This window comes from Petaurus breviceps, unplaced genomic scaffold (assembly GCF_028583685.1).
Source record: "Petaurus breviceps papuanus isolate PSGF00001 unplaced genomic scaffold, PetGlider_PUasm1.0 90743, whole genome shotgun sequence".
Classification (NCBI taxonomy): domain Eukaryota; kingdom Metazoa; phylum Chordata; class Mammalia; order Diprotodontia; family Petauridae; genus Petaurus; species Petaurus breviceps.
The window spans coordinates 14,555,544-14,576,295 of record NW_027187332.1 but is presented as its reverse complement, the minus strand read 5'-3'; the positions used below and the strand labels follow the sequence as shown (position 1 = coordinate 14,576,295).

Genomic DNA, 20,752 nt, shown 5'->3' with positions numbered 1-20,752 from the left:
CCAACCTCCAGGCTCTTCACTGTCTAATCCATCCTCCCCAGAGCTGCCAAAATGATTTTCCTAAAGACTCTGACCATGTCACTCCCCTCATCAAGAAACTCCAGCAGCACCCTATAAGTTTGGGCTAGAATAAAATGCAAACTTCTGTTTGGCATTTAAAATCTATTGCAATCTCTTCCAAATTTATCATTCATTTCTCTATTTCTTTAATTCATTGTTGTCCCTCAGACATGACATTCTATCTCTTATCTCTGTACCTTTGCACATAGCCTTGCCACCATCTCTGGGATGCATGCGACCACTTAGAATCCCTAGGTTCTTTCATTGCTCAACTCAAGCACCATCTCCTATGTGAGAACTTTTCTGATGTCCTCAGTTGCCAGTTCCATCTCCTAAAAATATGTCTTTTGTATCTACTTGTATGTATATATGTTGTTGTTTTTTAATAGAATTTAAGCTCCTTGAAGTCAGAAATTGTTTAATTTTTTTCTTTGTATCTCTAATCTAATTTTGTCTTTATATGCCTAACCTAACATAATGTGATTTGTACCATAGTAAGCATTTAATAAATTATTGTTGTTTGAGTGTCTCTGTACCTTACTCATCAGATGATTTTGGATAGTTCACTTAAACTTTCTTAGCCTACACCTATTTAAAAAAAAAAGAATCCCCATTTTCATCTCTTGATTAATTCATTGTAAAAATCAAATAATGAATGTGAAAATGCTTTGTAAATTATAAAGTACACTTCAGATGAAGCATGTAAGCTATTGTAATTATAAACTAAAAGAAAAAAAATCATTAAATTCTAGATTTGCCCAATACTATTTAAGGATACATTCCTCATCCTTCTTATCTTTTACCACCAAGATTTTGTCAAGGATCATGGGGAAATAAAGAGGTTTCACATGCTAGAAAAAGCTGTTCATTGTTAACTTTCCCTCAGTATTTATGATTTTGTAAATTTGCAGTAGATATGTAGAGTAGTAAGGTTGGTAAAGAATTTAAATGTTGTTTAATGTCAAATCAATAATCTAGGACCAGAACTTTTAAAGTAGTTAGTGATAAAATTAATTTACTGTGGATATGACTAATGGAAGTTTTATATAGCAAGTAGACAGTTTACTTGTGTGACATTCAGCAAATCACTTAACCTCTTTAGGACTCACTTTTCTCATCTGTATATTAGGTAGTTTCACCTTTCTCAGATGCCTTCTAATTCTGATCTTTTAATTTACAAGCTTTTATTCTCTCTTCCACTTCCCTCATTGAAAACAGAAAGAAAAAAAGAAAACCCTAAGTCTATGATCCATTGACTTTAAATGTTTGTATATTATCAGTAGTATATACTCACAACCTTTAGCATGATAATGTTGGCAATATTCAAATGAGTTGGTTAAAGTTTACACTTCATCAGTTGATCCTCACCATGGACTTTAAAACTTGATTCACTTTTACTTTTTCTTTTTCTATGGATATTATCAAAATCAAGCTTCCCCCCCCTTAAATTTAGTACTGTCATTATTCAGCTAGTTATGGAAGGTTTTTGTAAGGTGATAGGGAAGGCAAGTATTCATTACAAATGGTTTCACTATAATACCTTAGTGATTATGCAATCATGATAAATTTTTTGAAGTATAAATTGAACAAAAAACATTCCCTAGGAAAATCTAATATTGAAAGGTTTTTTCTAAAGTCAAGGAAATGCTTTTGATGTTGTAAACCACTAATTTTAACATCTGTCACTTTAAGTAAACTGTTAGCATATATTTTCAATTGTTTATTATGTTTTTCATCATAATGAATATAGTTCCTTCTGTTGTGGTAAAACCCCATTCTGCTCATTCTTATTTCATTTGTGTGACATAGATGGATTTATAGACATTTCAATGAACATTTGTCTATTTTAGATAGATAGGAAAAAAACATTTATTAAGTACTTGCCATTTGCCAGGTACTGTGCTAAGTGCTAAGGATACGAATAAAAATAAACAAGATAATCTTTGTCCTCAATGAGTTTATATTCTGAAAGAGAAGATGACATATAAAGGGGAGACTGGGTAGTACACTCATAGTGGCATAGCTGGCAATGTCCAGGAAGTGTTGTTGAGGCCTAAAGCCAAGCTATCAAAGCCCAGTGTGTTTCCAGGGTCACAGTCTAATTTTCAAATCAGGAGAGAATGAAGACAACATGACCGGAGATGTTGGGGAAATATGTTTATACAATTAGGGAATTTCCCAGATACTTTAAATAATTTTTTTAAACTTATCAAACAAATACCCCAGTGAAAAGATAAATATGAAACATCTTGTTTTGTTCAGATAGAATATAAAGTTTCAGCATAAAAATTGCAAATGTCAGAGTTAAGGTTTATAGAGCAACTAACATCAGTATTAGTTGGATAATCTTACCATTGGTTGTCAAGTTCTTTCTACCATTAAATTTTATGACTATTGGTTGACATTATCCATAGCTTAGATTCTAGCTATAACTTCTGTTTTTGTATGCTTAAGTTTATATCATTCAGGTCTAGGAACAGTATATATGTGCCAATATGACTAAAGTATTTCTAAGTATACTTTCAGGATCAAAATATTTTTTTGTGAGAATTTTTCTTTATCTACAAAATATAAACTGAGTGAGAAAATCATATGTTTCTTCAACTCACTTTGTCCTTATTATCAAAGGAATTCACAGTCTTACCTTTTTTCTCACCACATTTTATTAAAACTTCTATTGATATAACAATATATCTTAGCATATCTGTCCCAGGCCTCCATTGACCTGTGACTAAACTTCTTGCTTACTAGCTGCTAACAATATCTATCTTCATCTTTCTTCATCACTTCTCTCCCTCCTGATTTGATCTAATACTTATTCCCAATCTTCGATTTGGAGAAAGATCAAAATAGTTAAAGCAGTAAACTGACCTCCAAACAAGTTTATTTAGAAGGAACAGTTAGGAAATGAGAAAGTCCATATTTTTTTCTACTAATTTGCAACCTAGACATGCTTGTGCTTTATAAGGATAATTTTTTGAACCAAGTATAAAATTTATATTTACCCTTATTAAATTTCATATTATTTGATTCAGCTTATTAGCTTAGCCTGTTAAGCCTTTATAAAACCTAATCCTCTCATCCACTGCATTAGTTATCCCTACTAGCTTTTTGTCATATGTGCCTTTAGACAAGGATAATTAATGTAAAACAAGACCTCCTGGCAAGTAAATACTGACTTCTAATGACTACTCCTTGGGTTTGGCCATTGAGATAGTTTGAAGTCCACCTAATTCTTCTGTTGTCTAGCCTACTTCTCTTCATTTAGATGGCATGAGAAATTTTGTCAAATACTTTGCTTAAATTTAAGTAAATTGTACCTAAAGCATTGCCTTGATTCTCCTAATATACATTCTCTCATCTAGAAAGGAAATAAAGTTGTCTGTCATAACCTGAACTTGACAAAAAAAAACAAAACAAAACAACAAACATGCTGTTTCTTAGTGATCACTTTAGATTTCAGATTGTATTCCTGTAAAAATAATGAAAGATATGTAAGATGTATTTCTCACCCTCTAAAGCCTATAAATCTGCTTAGGGATTCATTGAAAGAGTTAAGGATATTTGCAAGGAATTGCAATGTAACGTATGCAAGCTATATAAGTACAAAGGAAATGCGGATAAGCATGCTAAAAGTGTTACAGCATTAATAATGAGAGGCTTCCTGGAGAAGTTATTTTTACTGAATAACTCATCACTGTATCAACATGCAAATCCCTAAGCTATTTTCATAATTATTGTTATTAATTAGAGAATAATTGGTTGTTGAGCAAAGTTGACATGTTCAAGATGGTTGTTCAAATGAGCAACATTGTTTTTTATACTGCCACAATCTATAAGATACTAATGCTGATAAACTAAAAAAACCAAGATGACAGAATGGTAAGAAGCAATGAGGTGAATTCCTATTTACAAACTCCTCCAAATGTATCTAGGACTAACTCAAATCCTGATATGAAAATCCAGAAAAAGTTACAGTGTCTTTTTTCTAGCCCTGCTTAGGAGATGACAACCTTTTTGTCTGCAGATACTGGGGGTGAGGATGAGTGTGAACTGGCAGCTTTGTCAGACAGTATCTAGTTTTGGATCACTGATCTAAGGTGGAATGAGAAAGAGACATGCATATAGAATTGGCATCCTTGGGTACAGAGGCCACCAAGAAAGGAGGAAGTTCAGAAGCCAGCAGCAGTAGTTTGGTTCAGACCCCAGATTCTGGTCACGGTTTCACTTCCAGTATCTTGTCCAATCTGTACAGGATAACTAAGAGGAATCCAGACCAAAGAGTGATCATACCATTATGCCACTTGAAACAACAGAGCTTTTCAGCTGTTTCATAGGAGTGAAGTCCAACAGGGATTTACTTTTGAATAAACTCAAACCTAGGTCAAGAACTTGTGGATTTCAGATGAGAAGGGAGCAGACTTTGCCGTGGAACAGACCAGTTTATTTTTTTTCAGAGTAACAAGGTTTATTGGTTTTGTATTGCCAAACCTGTGAGAAATCTGCACAATTTAATGGGGGTAAGATTGTTACTTTTATACAGAAAAAGACTCTATTCTGAGAAGATCTGGATGGGATTAAGGAGTGGCAAGTAGTCTGGGGTGGGCCAGGGGCAGATGTTGAAAGGAGTTAAGTGACAAGGCCACAATGAAAGGACAGTTAAAAGGATTATTGAGTATACTGGGATTGGGATACCTTAGGTAATCACCATGGGTTGGGTTCCTAAAATTTGTGGGAAAGTGGAATAGACCACGTTGGGAGCATTTGAAGCTGTCTATAATCTGTCTCTGAGATCTGGAAATAACAAAACATTCAATACCCCTAAGAAAGCAGCCACAGGACCAACACATACCTTTCCACCAAAAGTATGAAAGAGCTTGTCCCTAACATTAAAGCCAAAGTCAGGAAGTAGATTGTAAAAAAAGAAATGGTCAAACCAAAAAAGACTTTCCCCATCATGAACTTTTATGGCATCAAGGATGCCCAAGACACAGAAGAAGATAATGACTCTAAAACATCTATAAGCAACGCCACAGGGAAAAATACAGCTTGGGGACAAATTCAGCTAAAATTCTAGATGAGATGAAACAGGAGTTCTATTATATTTTTGTAAATGAAATGAGAGCCTTACAGTTGTGCATTACAGAAATGATGAGAAGAATGGTTTCAAAAAAACCTTGGAAGATTTATATGAAATCATACAAAGTGAAGTGAGCAGAACCAGAATAACATTGTTCACCAATATTGTAACAATGATCAACCATGAAAGATTTAGCTAGGTTGATCAATATGATGATTCAAGAAAATTCCACAGGGTTCATGATGAAATATATCTACCTCCAGAGTGAGATCTGGTCAATTCTAAGTGCAAATTAAAGCATACTTTTTTCACTTTCTTTATAGTTCTTGTTTTTTTATTATTTTTTCAATATCACTAACATGGAAATATATTGCGTGACTTTACATGTATAATTGATCTCATATGGCTTGCCTTCTCAATGAGTGGGGGAGAGGTGGAAGGTAGGAAGGAAACTTGGAACTCAAATGAGAGCTATAGAAGAAAGGATTGGAAAGAGCTTTTCCAATTAACTCAAATGAGAGCTATAGAAGAAAGGATTGGAAAGAGCTTTTCCAATTAACTCAAATGAGAGCTATAGAAGAAAGGATTGGAAAGAGCTTTTCCAATTAACAGCTTGGCACAACAGTTACAAAACCCTGCCCAATCAGCAAATTCCCTGAAAATTAAAGAACATTGAACTATCTGAACACCATGACCAAAGAAAGAACCTAGACAGCCTATTGCAAAAACTCTTTAAAAGACCCAGAAAGCAAAGAGAACAGAGAAAAATTCACCAATCACCTCCTGAAAGGAAAACTCCCAGGAACAACATAGAGCTTCCAGGCCAAAGAAAAAATACTGTAAGCAAACAAGAAGAAAGAATTCAAGAATTCAAACATTGAAGAGCCAAAGTCAAAATCATACAGCTATGACTATAAAGGAGTGAAGTACTTGGAATATGATATTCCAGAAGGCAAAGGAGATAGATTTAGAACCAAAAAAAATTTTTTTTACCAAAAAAACACAATAAAATGCTACTGAGGGACAGGGGTAGCTGGAGTGAATCTTTAATGAGAGAGTTGCCAACCATTCCTGATGAGAAGACCAGAACTGCAGAGAAACTTTGAAGTCGAAAGACAGAAGGGCAACATAAAAAGGCAAACATAAATGAACAATGATAAAGGACTAACAAGGATAAATTATTTGTATTTAAATATGGGGAAATGATACATGTGTCCCCTCTGAACCCTACCATCAACAGGGTCCACAGGATTATAATTAGACTAGGCCTGAGAGTGTTCCTGTTATATCTTGATCTTAAGATAACAATGGATAAAGAAAGGGAAGAGAAATATACTTGGCTGGGGGGGGGGGAAGGAAAGGAAAATTAGGAAAAATTATCACACACTATCAGGGAGTAAAAGTAGATATGAACAAAGAAAGGAGGTAGAAGGGAATAGCTGGCACTTGAAACTCACTCTTATCTGAACTGTTCAAAAGAAGAAAGATTACACATATAAACAGTTGGGCACAGAAACATTTATTCTACTCAACTGGGAAATAGAAAAGAAAAAGGGAGAAGGAATGAGAGGGAGGGTGGATTAAAAGGCAGATTAGTCTTAATCAGAACAAACTCTAATACAACAATATTTATAGCTCTCTTTGAGGTGGCAAAGAATAGGAAACTGAGGGAGTACTCATAAATTGGGGACTGGATAAACAAGTTATACTACATAAAAGTGATGTAATCCTATTGTGCACTACTGTCCTCATCATGCTAACCAGGTATCCAGAGAACAAATGAGGAAACATGCTACCCACCTGCTGACAGAGGTGAAGGACAGAATACAGAATGAGACAAATATTTTTTGGACATGGCCACTGTGGAAATTTGTTTTTATTCACTACCCATGTTTGTAATGGGTTTTGTTTTTCTTGTATGCAATGAACTGGTAGCTAGGTGGCACAGTGAATGAATACTTGTTGTGGAATCAGAAAGATCTGAATTCAGATATCACCTCAGACACTTTCTGTGACCCTGGGCAAGTCACTTAATCCCTGTTTGCCTCTTTTTCCTCATCTGTAAAATAGGGATAAATAATAGCACCTACAGTTTTTGTGAGAATCAAATGAGATAATAATTGTAAAGTGCTTAGCACAATGCCTGGCACATGGTAAGTACTATATAAATGTTAGCTGTCATTATTATCATTGTTGCTGTTGTTACTTAGATTGATGAGGTATTTATGAAAATTGTAATATACTTTTTTCTTGATCAATTTATTGCAATAGAACTGTGTTTGAGTATGGTATATGTGGGGGTGGAGAGGAACCTGTGCAGATGGTGTAGCACCAATGCAGTATTTACAGCACCCACGATCATGATAAAACCGTGACTATTAGTATCACATGATGTTCACTTGCCAAACATACCAGATTCTCCAGATAGAGGATAGAACTGAAGGATTTATTTAGACACCAGAAAATTGAATCTCAAAACCAGTAAGCTGATTCCATCATAGTACCAAAGATATTCAGAAGCCATAATAATGCTGAGAGCCACCGCATTCTTCAACCTTCCCAGAAACCAATACAAGATCAATATCTACTAAGGAACCTGACTCCTTGCCTGAGGTCCTCCTCTCTCCCCCACCATTTGGTTAGCTCTGACCAGCTTCCTGTGGGCTCTGCTTCCCTTCCGCAAACTCCTCCCACCACAGGCTCCATGTAATTACATTCAGCCTATTAGGGGGCAGAGTTTTCTTTCAAAGCAGGGGAGGTCTTCAAACTACCCCCTAGGTTTAAGGGGCAGAGAAGATCTTCAAATTCCCATTCTCATTACAGATGGGAACAATGTTAATATGTTCCAAAACAGATTTCATTGATTATGATCACACTTTAAATTCTTCTCTCCTTAATTTATTCATTGTCACACATATCAGACTCTGTCAATCAACATCCAAAAGTCAGTCTTTTAATTACCCCAGGGAAGTTCAACCCAAAAGTATTTATTTGCTAAGTAACTACTACATTACTGTGCTTAAGACTAAAGATAGATTGGATACCATACTAATTCTTAAGGACTTTATCCTCTAATAGGAAAAGTATGTGGAATCAAAGGGCAGGAGGGGATTCAAAATAAATGTATTCTCCACATCTATGAAGAAACTGCTGAAATTCAAACTAACCAGACTATAGGAGATTATTTAGCATCTGGAGAAATTTCAATTCATATTACATAACTGGGACAAATTTTAAAAGCTGCAAAAGGCAAAAGTCTGAAGTGCCCTAGCACAATACCTTTCATCTAGTCAATGTTTAATAAGTATTTATTGCCTTGAGTTGAATGTATCCTAGTATGTTGGGCAAGTTATTGGTTTTTTGGCAATTAGGTGGTACAGTGCAATAAAGCAATAGATCTGTAGTCAGAAAGACTTGGGTACAAATCCAGCCCCATACATTTACTAGCTGTGTGACTCTGGGCAAGTCACTTAACCACTGTCTAGCTCAGTTTCCTCATCTGTAAAGTAGGTATAATAAAGTACCTACCTCCCAGAACTTTTGTGAGGAGATTATATTTGTGAAACTTTTCAAACTTTAAAGCACTATATAAATACTAGTTATTGTTTGTATTTTTCCTTGTTAAACATGAGTTGATAATAAAACTAACATTTCACTGAAATAAGACCTGTGATTAAAAGATAACTACTTGTAAACTAGATATGATGGAAACTAATTAAAATGTTTCCTGGTGGGGATTTAGTATAGCAAGCCCTTATAGCTCTTGGTAAACCTGTTTTTGGTGACTTGGAAATAAAAGACTTAGAAATATCATGTTCACTTGTATGAGTAGCGGGTGAACACCAATTCTTTTTGCTTTTCCATTAACATCCTGTTATAAAACTAAGCAAAGTGATAGGGTTTTTTCATACCTATTTCTCTGTTTTCTATCTGTATCCCTCTCGTGATATAATGGGTTAAAACATACAGTAAATCATACTAATTTAGGCTAATTTATAGGGAGTTTTATATGAAGAATAATTTTCAAATTCTGTTACTCAGAATATATATGGTTATGAAACTAGGCTTAGCAGTTATAAGATAATGTAGGTCTACTATAATGAGCAGATAAAGAATAGATAAGAATGATTTATAGTTGTGATAGTAACATGATAGTTTCTATTTACATAATTTTTTGGCAGACAAGTAGTACATTCCTTAACAAACAATAACTTGTTCTCTAAAGTATATGGTCTACTTAAAATTATTCATTTCCTTAGTGATCTTATTTAGACCAGTTCCTATCAAATTGTAAGAAATTTCTAGTTGGGTATGTCCAAATTATTAAAGTTTTATTGTTCTTATATAAAGGACTTAGGGCCAGACCTATGATTGCATTGGTAAAGGAAACTCCTTCTACCACCATTTGTTCTGCAACTTATAGTCTCAGAGTTGTTAAGGGGAACTGAGAAGTAAGAGTGTCCAGAATCACACAGGTCATAGATGTCAGAAGTAGAAAGTGAGCTCAGCTTGGGTCTGATTTTTAAGGCCATTTTTTTATCTATTATACCACTCTGCTTCTCTGTACTGAGAGTAAATTTAATAGGACCCCAAATTTTCATATTACTTTACCACACAAAAATATTTAGAGGTGTGAGTTTCTAGGGGTTGTATAAAAGAGACTAGAAAGTATTGAATGAATAATTTAAGCATAGTTTATATTTAGCATATATTACATATTTGTGTATTTTTAAAATTTTAGACATGAAGAAACAGACTCTCCACCAGATGTAGATGATGTCATCGTGGTATTAAGCAACTTCAAAAGCAAGATTTTGAAAGTCCAAGTATGTAAAACATTCTTTATATGAATCATATTTGGTAAATGATCTGAAATCTCTTGATTTTCTCTTCAAAATCAATATATCATATTTTATATCTCACTTGTAGGGATGTAAATGCATTAGTTAATCTTTTATGTATCTTAAAATGGTTTTATTTAGTTTCTTCACTTGATTTTGTGAGGTTCTATTTGCATTTAATTTATGTGTAATATTTTGTTCAATAGTAATATGTAGAATAGCAACCATATATCCCATATTAAAACTCAACAAACACTATACCAATCAAGTAGAATATATATATATATTTTCTGCTCTCTAGTGGCTTTTAAGTAATATACATGTAAGTGCAAAATATAAAACAAGAAAATGATCTGAATGGGATGGAGATAGAGAAGTACATCTTGAAGGAGTTGAGTTTTGAGTCAAATCTCAGCCTATTTGGTATAAGTTGGAATTCTTCAGGACACATATGAGTGCTCTTGTTAGAGCATAGAAGTGAGAATAAGCAAAATGTGAGGAATGTCAGAAATTAGACTGATTGGAACAGAGAGGCACAGTCAAATGATATGGTTATGTGAATTAGGAGAGAGTTAATGGAAGGTGTTTTGCTTTGGTGGACTGACAAATTTAACTTATACAATGAGAATAGAATATTCTTAAGTAGGAGAAGAATATGGTAAAAATAGTATTTGATGAAGATTTGTTAGCTGTGTGCAAAACGAGTTGAAAAAAGAAACAAGGAAGACAGGTAGCAAGCTTTTGAAATAACTCATACTAAAGCAATAAGTATCATCAGAAACAGAGGTGAAAAAGTAAATCAGAGTGTTTATTACATGTGGAGGATTCAAAAAATGACTGAAGTTTCAAGCACTGGGATCCATATGATTCGTGTGAATTTACATCTAAATCTGTTCTGTTCCACATTGAAATGTTGTCTAATAGATGATGAAAGAAAGATCTTTGAATTAGAAGGAATATCAATTATCTGTTTTAAACAATAAATGAAACATTAATTCCCTCTACAAAATACTCAGGAAATGGCTATCCATTCTTGGTATGAGCCCAAATTAATTAGATCAATCCAAGGACATTTCTGCATGGAAGGGAATAAGGAAAACAACAAATAATCCTGAAACATAACAGGCACCAGTATGGGGTGTCTCAAAAGTCTTGGTGCAGGTTTAAGCTTTGTAAAACTTTTTAAAATAGCATTTTATAGTAATTTTATGATATTTTTATAGTGATCTACAATAATCATTAACAATAGTAAGACCATCTCTGTATCCATTATGGAGTGTATGTATGAGAAAGTGGAAATGGTATTTGAGAATATAGGGAAAGTGTCTCTACTTCACCAAAACATAGAGGAGAAATATATGTAATACATGACAATTTAAAAACTAATCAGGTATCAATTTCCAAAATATCTCAAAGAAAGGAAGATTCCAAAAGAATAGAGAAAATTACAGATGGAATTGTAAACAGAAAAGGATGAATGAGAAGAAACCAACAACTACTGAACCATGGGTCTAATTTCTGATTTCTATAAAATTTTTATGAGAATGATTTATGCAGTTTGTTACATATTCTTAATGAAAACACAATTTTCTTTAGCAGACAATATTTCCATAATCCCATAGTTGACATAGAAGTATAAAGAACACAAGATCCCAGTGTTTATTATTGGTTGATTCTTTTAAAAATATAATTATATTTATATTGTGTTACATTTAATTTTTTTTTAATTTAGAGTGAAATGAAACCTAAAAGGGTCTCCTCCAAGGTGTTCCCTTATTGTTAAAAATCATATAAGACTCCTTGATAGAACTATATAGACCCTCTATCTTCTATCTTACTAACTTCAGTGATTCTCTGTCTTACCAAAGCGTAAAACATGGAGATATTTGCCAACCAACGATGTTATTCACTGTCATGAAATATGTTGCACATTGATGATAGATTCTCCATATACTCATTTCTCAATGAGATTATGTTGATTGCATCAAACCCCACAGGGTCTCTTCAATCAGATTAATGTGTATTCCAAAGATACTGGACTAACAATTCACATGGGCAAGATTGTTGTGTTTGTCCTCAGTTTTCGAATTGGACCCTGGCATCAGGGAAATGATGACATGACTTACAGTTGACTTTGATTTGAGTGAGGGAGGGCTGTGCAAGGTCACCAGCCTCACTTTCTCCTCCAGTCATTTGGATCCAGTGGCCAGATATTCTTTAGGATGACTGGTTGACCCAGAATGCAATGGGAGACATTGGCCCTTTTAGGCTAAGGCCTTTTCAAGTACTCTTATAGAATGAGGTCTCACCCATTCAGTGAATAGGCCTCTTTAAGAAGTGAGTCAAGGGATGGCCCCTTTAATTAGAAAAAAAAGGGAAAAAATTTCAAGTTAGGGAGGGGAAGACCTTTAGGGTTTACGTTCCAAAGACAAACAATTACCGTTGACATTAAACAACTGGATGAAAAATGCATATTACCTAAACTATGACATGCAGTTGAATGAACAGCTTGCTGAATTAAACAGTACATATGTTCTGTACAGTTACTGTATATGGATAGTATCTTGAGCCCAGAACTAAATTGGATGAGGAAAGTGAGATAGGAAATTTTACTCACATAGAAGTTCAAAATCAGAAGGATAACGTTAACAGGGAACTGTGTTAAGAGAACTAAGTCCTAATTTCATATTAACTTAGTCATTTTATATTTATTTCAACTTCTCATGGAATGATATTGTTTCCTACTATGTTTCACCTTTAATCAAATATTAAACAAGTTAAAGTAATAAATCATATATTAATTATTTGTCACAATATCCAGATACAGAAAAGGCCTGATAAAGTTGATGAAGATATCCTTACAGATAAAGATGAAGAAGGAAAAGGAATGTGGGACTCCATTAAAAGGTAATAAATATTTTTGTACAAATATGTTACTATGAAATAATTTATTAAAAGGCAAAATATGAGAAAAATTCAAATTCATAAAATTATATTTAATAGAAATTTAGAGTTAATTTATATACAATACACGTTTGAAATGAGTACCAATGAATGGATAAATTGGGCAGTTTTAAAGGGGTTTCTCTCTTTACAAACTTATCAAAATAACCATTTTCATGGGTTTTTTAAAAAACATTTAAGGATAAAAGAACAAGTTTAATTTTTCTGTCAACATTAATATGGAAAGAAATTTTGAAGAGATGCATGGATGGCTTGGATTTAAATCCACATTTAATTTCTTTTGTTCAACTTCAAAATAAACTTTACATATTTTCATAAAATCATTTTAAAGATGAGGAAAAAAATCCAGAAATGATAAGTAACTTACTTATTTCACTCTCAGTTCACATATTCAGTCAGTTGCCAAATCTTATAATTGCTCCCTCCACAACATCTCTCATATGTATCCCATTCTCCCTACTTACACAGCCACCACTCTACTTTAGCCCTTTGATACCTCCCTCCTGGACTATTGCAATAGATCCCTAGTTAGTCTCCCTGTGTCGAGTCTTTAACCATACCAGTCCATCATCTACAATACTGATTTTCCTAAACTTCAGGTCTGACCTTGTCACCTCTCTACTCAATAAATTCCATTGACTCCCTATTGTATACATATGCATGTAAAAGTATATCTAATATGTGAGATAATTTGGAAGGGAAAGCACTACAACATGGCGGGGGGGGGAGGCGGAATTAGGAAAGACTTCATGTAGGAAGTACACTTGAGATAAGGCTGGAGAGAAACTAGGAGTTTTCAGAAGCCACACAGTAGGTAAGGCATCATTCATGAAAAACAGCCAGAATACTAATTTAACTAAACTGGTATGTGTGAAGGAAGATTAGGACCAAATTGTGAAGAGAATAAATGTCTTTTATCCCATGAAATTATTCTAAAATAAAACTAATTAATTAATGTTTGTAATTATCTCTCACCAAATTTATTTTAAACTGTTTTTTTCCTTCCAGCTTCATGAAATGATATTGCACTTAACTTTTTGTCATCCTTAACCATAAAATTTTACTAATGACTTTATATTCTGAAGTACTGTTGCTGTTGCTGACACATTTCTTCATTTGACAGATAGATCGAGTATTTAGTAACAGAATTAGTTTTTGGGCTTTTCTGGTCTCATTGTGGAATTTTCTGTACATTGATTAAACTTCTCTGATATAATCAGTTTTGATGTCCTTTTTTCCATCTTATCTCCCGTTGTTTTGACCATGAATAATTTATTTAAATGCTATAGATTACAGTTGCTTTAGTTTCACAGTTATGTTTCTTTTCTCATTCTCGTCCTTATAGCTTTGTATTAATTTTAACTTTGTCCTAGAAAGAGGATGGTCTGATTACATTACTGTTGTATGCCAGCTTGGTTATTGGCACTTTAAATGTGAAATACTTTTCCAGTTCCTAAAGGGTGGTTATACTACTGGAGGGACTGAATCATGTCAGTTTTGACATTCTTTCCATACGCACAGTCAGAAGACAGAAGGATGCTGTGGCTAAATAGAAAGATGGCTTATAGTTTTCTTCTTGAAGAGGCAAATAAAGATGTTAATAGAGTTGGCTTTATTCTGTGTCCAAAAGCAACAAGAAACATCATATTTATGTTTATCAGTGTGATCAATACAATCATCTCAGATTGCAGTGTTCATGTTAATTACTCACAGGACAAAACACCTTCAATTTGTAGCTGCTTATGTGCTAACATCAGCTGCAGAAAATGAAGAGGTAGAAAAATTCTACAAACTCAATAAGACCCTCCAAATTATCAGTATATACTTTGATGCTTGGTCACTTTAATACAAAGCTCAGAAAAGGATACTGAAAAATAAGATGGAAAACATCATTCAGGAATAAGGAATGTGAACCCCAAATACTTATATAATATATATTGCTATGTGTGTGTGTATATATATTTTTACATATACATGTAAAAAAATTAGTTACTAAATATTGTCATTTCTACCCCAAATAGATTTTCTAACCATTCCCTTTTCACTACTCACACAGCCACCATCCTAGTTCATGGTCTTACCACCTTGGCCTGCACTGTTGTAATATTCTGCTAATTGATCTCCTGCCTCAAATCCCCCCCCCCTCTCCAATTCATCCTACACACCAACTGCCAAAGTGATTTTCCTAAAGTGCAGATCTGTCCAGGTCACTTTCCTATTTGATTAAACTCCAATGCCTCCTAAGATCAAGTACAAAATCATCTCTTTAACTGTTTAAGTGCAGATCTGTCCAGGTCACTTTCCTATTTGATTAAACCCCAATGCCTCCTAAGATCAAGTACAAAATCCTCTCTTTAACTGTTAAAACCCTTTACAACCTAGTCACAATTTTACTACCTATTATTCCCCTTCCTCCACTCTGCAGTCATGCCAACATGGCTATCTTGCTATAATACTCCATATCCAGTCTCTCTGCCTTCACACTGACTATCCCCCATCCCTGGAATGAACTCTCATTTCACCTTTGACTCTTTGGATCTTTTGTGTTCTTCAAAATTCTACTCAGGTGACAATCTATAACAGAAACTTTACTTTTCTTCAGCTACCAGTGCCCTCTTCACACACACACACACACACACACACACACAAACATATTTTGCATACTTATTCATGTATATGTGACTTCTCCTTATAAAGTGTAAGGTCTTTGAGGGTAGCAACTGTTTCATTTTTGTCTTTGTACACTAGTCTATAGTAAGTGGTTAATAAATGCTCATTCATTAATGGGTATTAGTTTAGATGGGTTTGTTGTTTATGATAAGTACATAATAAATTAATTTTCAAATTATATCTTTTTCATCTTTAGCATCATTACTGACCTTCCTACTTACCATATGTGGAAGACTCTTCTTTGGCCGAATTTGTTTGATCAGCTGGATAGAATGTTTGCAGGTCAATCAAATAAGCATTTGTTAAGCCATGTAGTATAATTGTACTAAAAAGTAGCTGCTTCAGTTATCTCTGCCATCCTAATGATTCATTCATGGGTAGCTAACTGGTGCAGTAGATAAAAGCATCAGGCCTGGAATCAGGAAGACTCATCTTTTTAAATTTAAATCCAGTCTCAAACACTAGCTGTGTGACCCTTGGCAAGGCACTTAACCCTGTTTACATCAATTTCTTCATCTGTAAAAAGAGCTGGAGAAGGAAATGACAAAGTATCTTTGGATAAGGATAAGAATAATTAATAATAATAAGGAAATGGTGAAATATCTAGTATTTCTGCCAAGAAAACCCCAAATGGGGTCATGAAAAGCCAGACACAACTGAAAAATGACTGAATCTGAATAATTTATTCATATTGACCTTGCAGGAGAACATTCAGTTATTTTATTTGATAGACCAGTAAAATAACCTAAAAAGAGAACCAGTGCCATTTTAATTTATTCAGTCAAGCTCTATACTTTCAGGCCTCATTAGATAATCTCAACTGTCTTTTTAGTTATATCTTCATTCTATTAGAATGATAATGGAATGGTTCTTCATTATTGGAAAAGTATTCCAGTAGAAGATTCCAGAAGAATTTACGCTCGAGGGAGGGAACTTTTTTTTTAATCTTTATATCCCCAGGGCCCACCACAGTACCTTGTAGGTGTTTAGTAAATGTTAGATTATATCCATAGCCACTCTTCCTCCAACAGAAAATAAGTTATTTTATGTAGATACCTGTATTAGTTAAGTCTCAAAGTTATATCAGGCTTCCAACATGATCACAGCTTCATCATTATGATCTGTCCTCAAAATTATTTGACTGAGGGATGGCTAGGTGGTCCAGTGAATAGAGCACCAGCCCTGGGGTCAGGAGGACCTGAGTTCAAATCAATCCTCACACACTTAACACAAAAACTAGCCATATGACCTTGGGCAAGTCACTTGTTAACCCCAATTGCCCTCCAAAAAGAAAAAAAAAACACAAAAAAACAAAACAATTTATTTGATTGATTGCAAAATGAATCATTATAAAAAGAGCTTAAAATCTCAGAACAGAAAACTTCTAGCTTAATATTAGATTTTAAGTGTTACAACTTCCCAATGGTTAATAATAAATATTTATATGCAATTTTAATAATTTTTCACTCTTAGAGGTATACCCTTCTTATTTCAGGATGAAGTATTTTAGAGTTGGTCCTATAGCATACACCTTGGAAATTTATCTTAATAGGAAAATAGCCAATTTTCTTCTTTTTCTTGCATTTCAAGTTTCACAGGAGGACTGCAAGCAGAAACAAAGGAAAATAAAACTGATTTTCTAAACATTTTTTCGGTTGCTTCAGGCCATTTATATGAACGTTTCTTGAGGTGAGTTAATTTTTATCATTTCAATTAAATTTAATAAACATGTAAGTTTTTTTAAATGGCCTTAGATATGAACTCTTAAAGACTAAAAAAAAGGCCTACTTTGTAACAGAAACTATTCATTTTAAAAGTAAAGAAAAAAATCATCTTTTTGAGGTGAGAAGTAGACTTTTAAGTATCTTCAAAAGCTATCACATAATGCCTCAAAAATGTATAAATTAGTGTTGTTGATAATATCCCCATGGGCTTTAATAATTGTAATAGGGGAAAATTACAAAGATGCTTTAAGATTGACAAAGCACTTCATGTTATTAATCCAGTGAGTACATACTATTATCAGCTCCATTTTATAACTGAGGGAACTGAGGCTCAGAAATGTTAATAGCTGTATATCGAAGATCACACAGGTAGCAAATATCTCAATAGAAGTTATCCTAGGCCCCAAGTCCAGCATTCTATGTACCATAATACTCTTGACTCTTTATTCCAGACATATTTTTCCCATTGTAAATACCAGGATAGACATCTTTCAGGGAAATAAAATTACCCAAAGATTTCATTATTAGAGATAATTTGTGTAGATTTTAACATTTTAAGATAGTGTTAATCACATAGTGATAGTGCTGAAATTTAATTTAGTTCAACTTATACTTGTGCCTTCTGATTTGATTCTTATTTTGTTTAAACAAAACAAAACTAGTACTAGTTGTGTGTGTGTGTGCGCATGCACACACTCATGTAAATACATATTACCCAACTAATGATAAACCATGACTTCTAAAGAAGAATTTTAGTCTGCTGAGTAACCTTTGTCAATGAAGAGCTTACAATGAATACCATTAACATGCCTGAAAACTAGGAAAAAACAAAGCTATAAAATTCTTAAGACGGTTATGTTGACCTTCAGTTGCTTTTTGTTGTAACTTGGGTTTAATCCAATTTTCTCTTACAGAATTATGATGCTTTCTGTGTTACGCCACACAGAAACTCCTGTTAAATTCTGGTTTCTGAAAAATTATCTCTCTCCAACATTTAAAGTAAGTGTTTTGGTTCTGAATGAAAAATTCATGACAATGTAGAATAACAATACTGAAATGTTAGATCGTTGCTACTATAAATTTAATTCATAATTTTATTTTCAAAAGCGATCAATTATTCTGAGTCAGTTTTTAGATATCAGTACTTCCTTAGCATAAAAATTCTTGCTTGAAACATTTGCTATGTTGATATTTATTTACATTGAGATAAAAAGAAACTTAAAAGATAAGGACAACAGAAGACAGGTTGTTTTTAAATAACATGGTAACCAGAGAGGAGGATTTTTTTTTTGCATGATATAAGGAATACTTTATAATGATCAATAACTGGATGAGGTAAAGTCAGGAAAACAATTGAATTGAGGAGAGTTTTACACAGACATGGTAGTTGTAATTCTGGGTAATTTTTCAGGATTTAGTCTTGTACTAATAAGAGGCAGAAATATTAGTAACCTTTGTACTTAAATACACCTAAAACAGACAAGTGCTTATCCCCCACATTCCTTTGACCTAAGTCCATCCTGCTTTTTGCTGTTCTAAATAGTAACTAAATTCAACTCAATAAACATTTATTAATATTCATTAAAAAATCTACTATATTTAAGTCATTGTGCTTGGTAAACAGACAAAAAAGGAGCATTTCATCACCTCAAAGAGACTACATTCTATTAGGAGAATAAAATATATACATATATGAGTAAATACAAGATAATCCGAGAATGAAGAAAGCACTAAAGACTCAGAGGACCAGGAAAGATTTTCCATAAAAGGTGACCTCAGATTTGAGCCATGAAGGGAACTAAGTATTCTAAGAGAGAAGAATAAGTTGAAGGGTTTTGGTCAGCCTGTGCAAAGGTACAAGATGGAAGATGAAACACAAATGCAGGGCACAGTTAGCTAGTAGGTTACTTTGACTAGAATGAGTATGAAAGGGTACAAAATGAAAAAAAAAAAACCTAGAAATATAGGCCAAAACCAGATTGTAGAGGGCCTTAAATACCAAAGTGTAGAGTTTGTATTTTATCCTGGATATAATAGAGAGCTACTAAAGATATTTGACTAAGGAATTACAAAATTAGACTTTGTTTTGAGAATATTAACTTAGCTTTTGTGTAAAGAATCCTCTACTGTGGTCCATTGTGATGAAAATAACCCTGAGTTCTCAAAGGTTATACCCCTGGAATACAAGTTATATTTCCCTGAAAGGCTTCAAGTATAATCCCAGATCAGCCTAGCTAAGTATACAGAGGCTTATTACCATCAGGTTAGCCACCTGCTGAGGAATTCATTTATTTATTTATTTATTTTTGCCATGGAAACCCATGAACAAAGAGAAATGTAGAATTTTTTTTTTTATGGCCATCTTCCACTTCTACCATGGCAGAAAGTGGGGTAAAGGTGATAAATGCCACATAGTTTTTAGATCACTTATAAACATTAATTGAGCTTTTAGTAGATAGGAAATTACTGTTTGCTATTGTGAGAGACATTTCCTTTTATTAAATTTTATTGTATTACGAAGAATAATAATTGTGATTTTTAAAAAATATCTTGTTTAATGTTGTAGTTAAATGATAGGACTCCATTAGTCACTCAGGCAAAGTGGTCCCAAAGTGGTCTGTGAAACATAAGCAATGACAGATATTTTGCACTTTTCCTCTGTCCTGACCCATTTTGACCCTGTATCAATCCATTAAATGATCACAGCTTCTGATTAGATGGAATTCCTGGCCTACTGTGGCAACTGAGAACCATACCTATCCCTGTCATCTCCAACTGTTAACTCAAATCCTCACCTGATATCTGGTTCCAATAAGGAACCTACTCCTACCCAAGTCTGGTATCAAAAAGCGACCTGGAGAATTTCCCCACCAAATATGGGTCAATTTAGGAATGTCCCCTCCCACATCTCACGTTGATTATCTGTTCTCAACTAAGCCCATTTATTTTTAAAATGCAAAACTCCCTTGCTTAGACCCCTACTCTGAACATGTACTTTCACTAAGAGCTTTACCACTTTATACTTCTCCCTTCCCTCCCTGAATTAAGTGAGATTGTTTGCATCTCTGGGACCAAACCTCTATCTGTCTTGTTTTGCCATAGTGTGTGTTTTTTGTATGCTTTTTTTTTTTTGCTTGCTTACTTGCTGCACCACATAATAAAGCTCATGTTCTTACTAGCTTCCTGAGTACCAATTTTCTGTGAATTCCCAAGCCTGGCTCTTTAACCTAGGCCTTGAGGCAAAAGAAAACACAAAGCATCTATTTAACACAGTGAATTAAAAATAGAGATGGTGCCTATTTTAAATCTTGTGCTTAACATTTTTTTTAATAAATGCTCCAAACTCACCCAGTAAGAGTCCTACCCATTAAGGCAGTGCATTGAAATACTTTTTTTAGTAGCATGATGATGCA

The 20,752-nt window shown here is 33.8% G+C and overlaps 1 protein-coding gene across 4 annotated transcripts in view; it reads left to right on the top strand.

Annotated features, from left to right (window-relative positions):
- Nucleotides 1-20,752, top strand: part of UGGT2 (UDP-glucose glycoprotein glucosyltransferase 2) — a 233,044-nt gene that overhangs the window by 153,722 nt on the left and 58,570 nt on the right. For 2 of the 4 annotated variants that reach the window (XM_069067351.1, XM_069067350.1), the window contains 4 exons: nucleotides 9,882-9,966; nucleotides 12,803-12,888; nucleotides 17,206-17,304; nucleotides 18,254-18,338. In XM_069067351.1, the coding sequence (XP_068923452.1) occupies nucleotides 9,882-9,966; nucleotides 12,803-12,888; nucleotides 17,206-17,304; nucleotides 18,254-18,338 (355 nt within the window). Of the gene's footprint in view, nucleotides 1-9,881; nucleotides 9,967-12,802; nucleotides 12,889-13,953; nucleotides 14,150-15,811; nucleotides 17,163-17,205; nucleotides 17,305-18,253; nucleotides 18,339-20,752 lie in introns of those variants that run through there. The other 2 variants (XM_069067352.1, XM_069067354.1) reach the window with 2 other exon arrangements.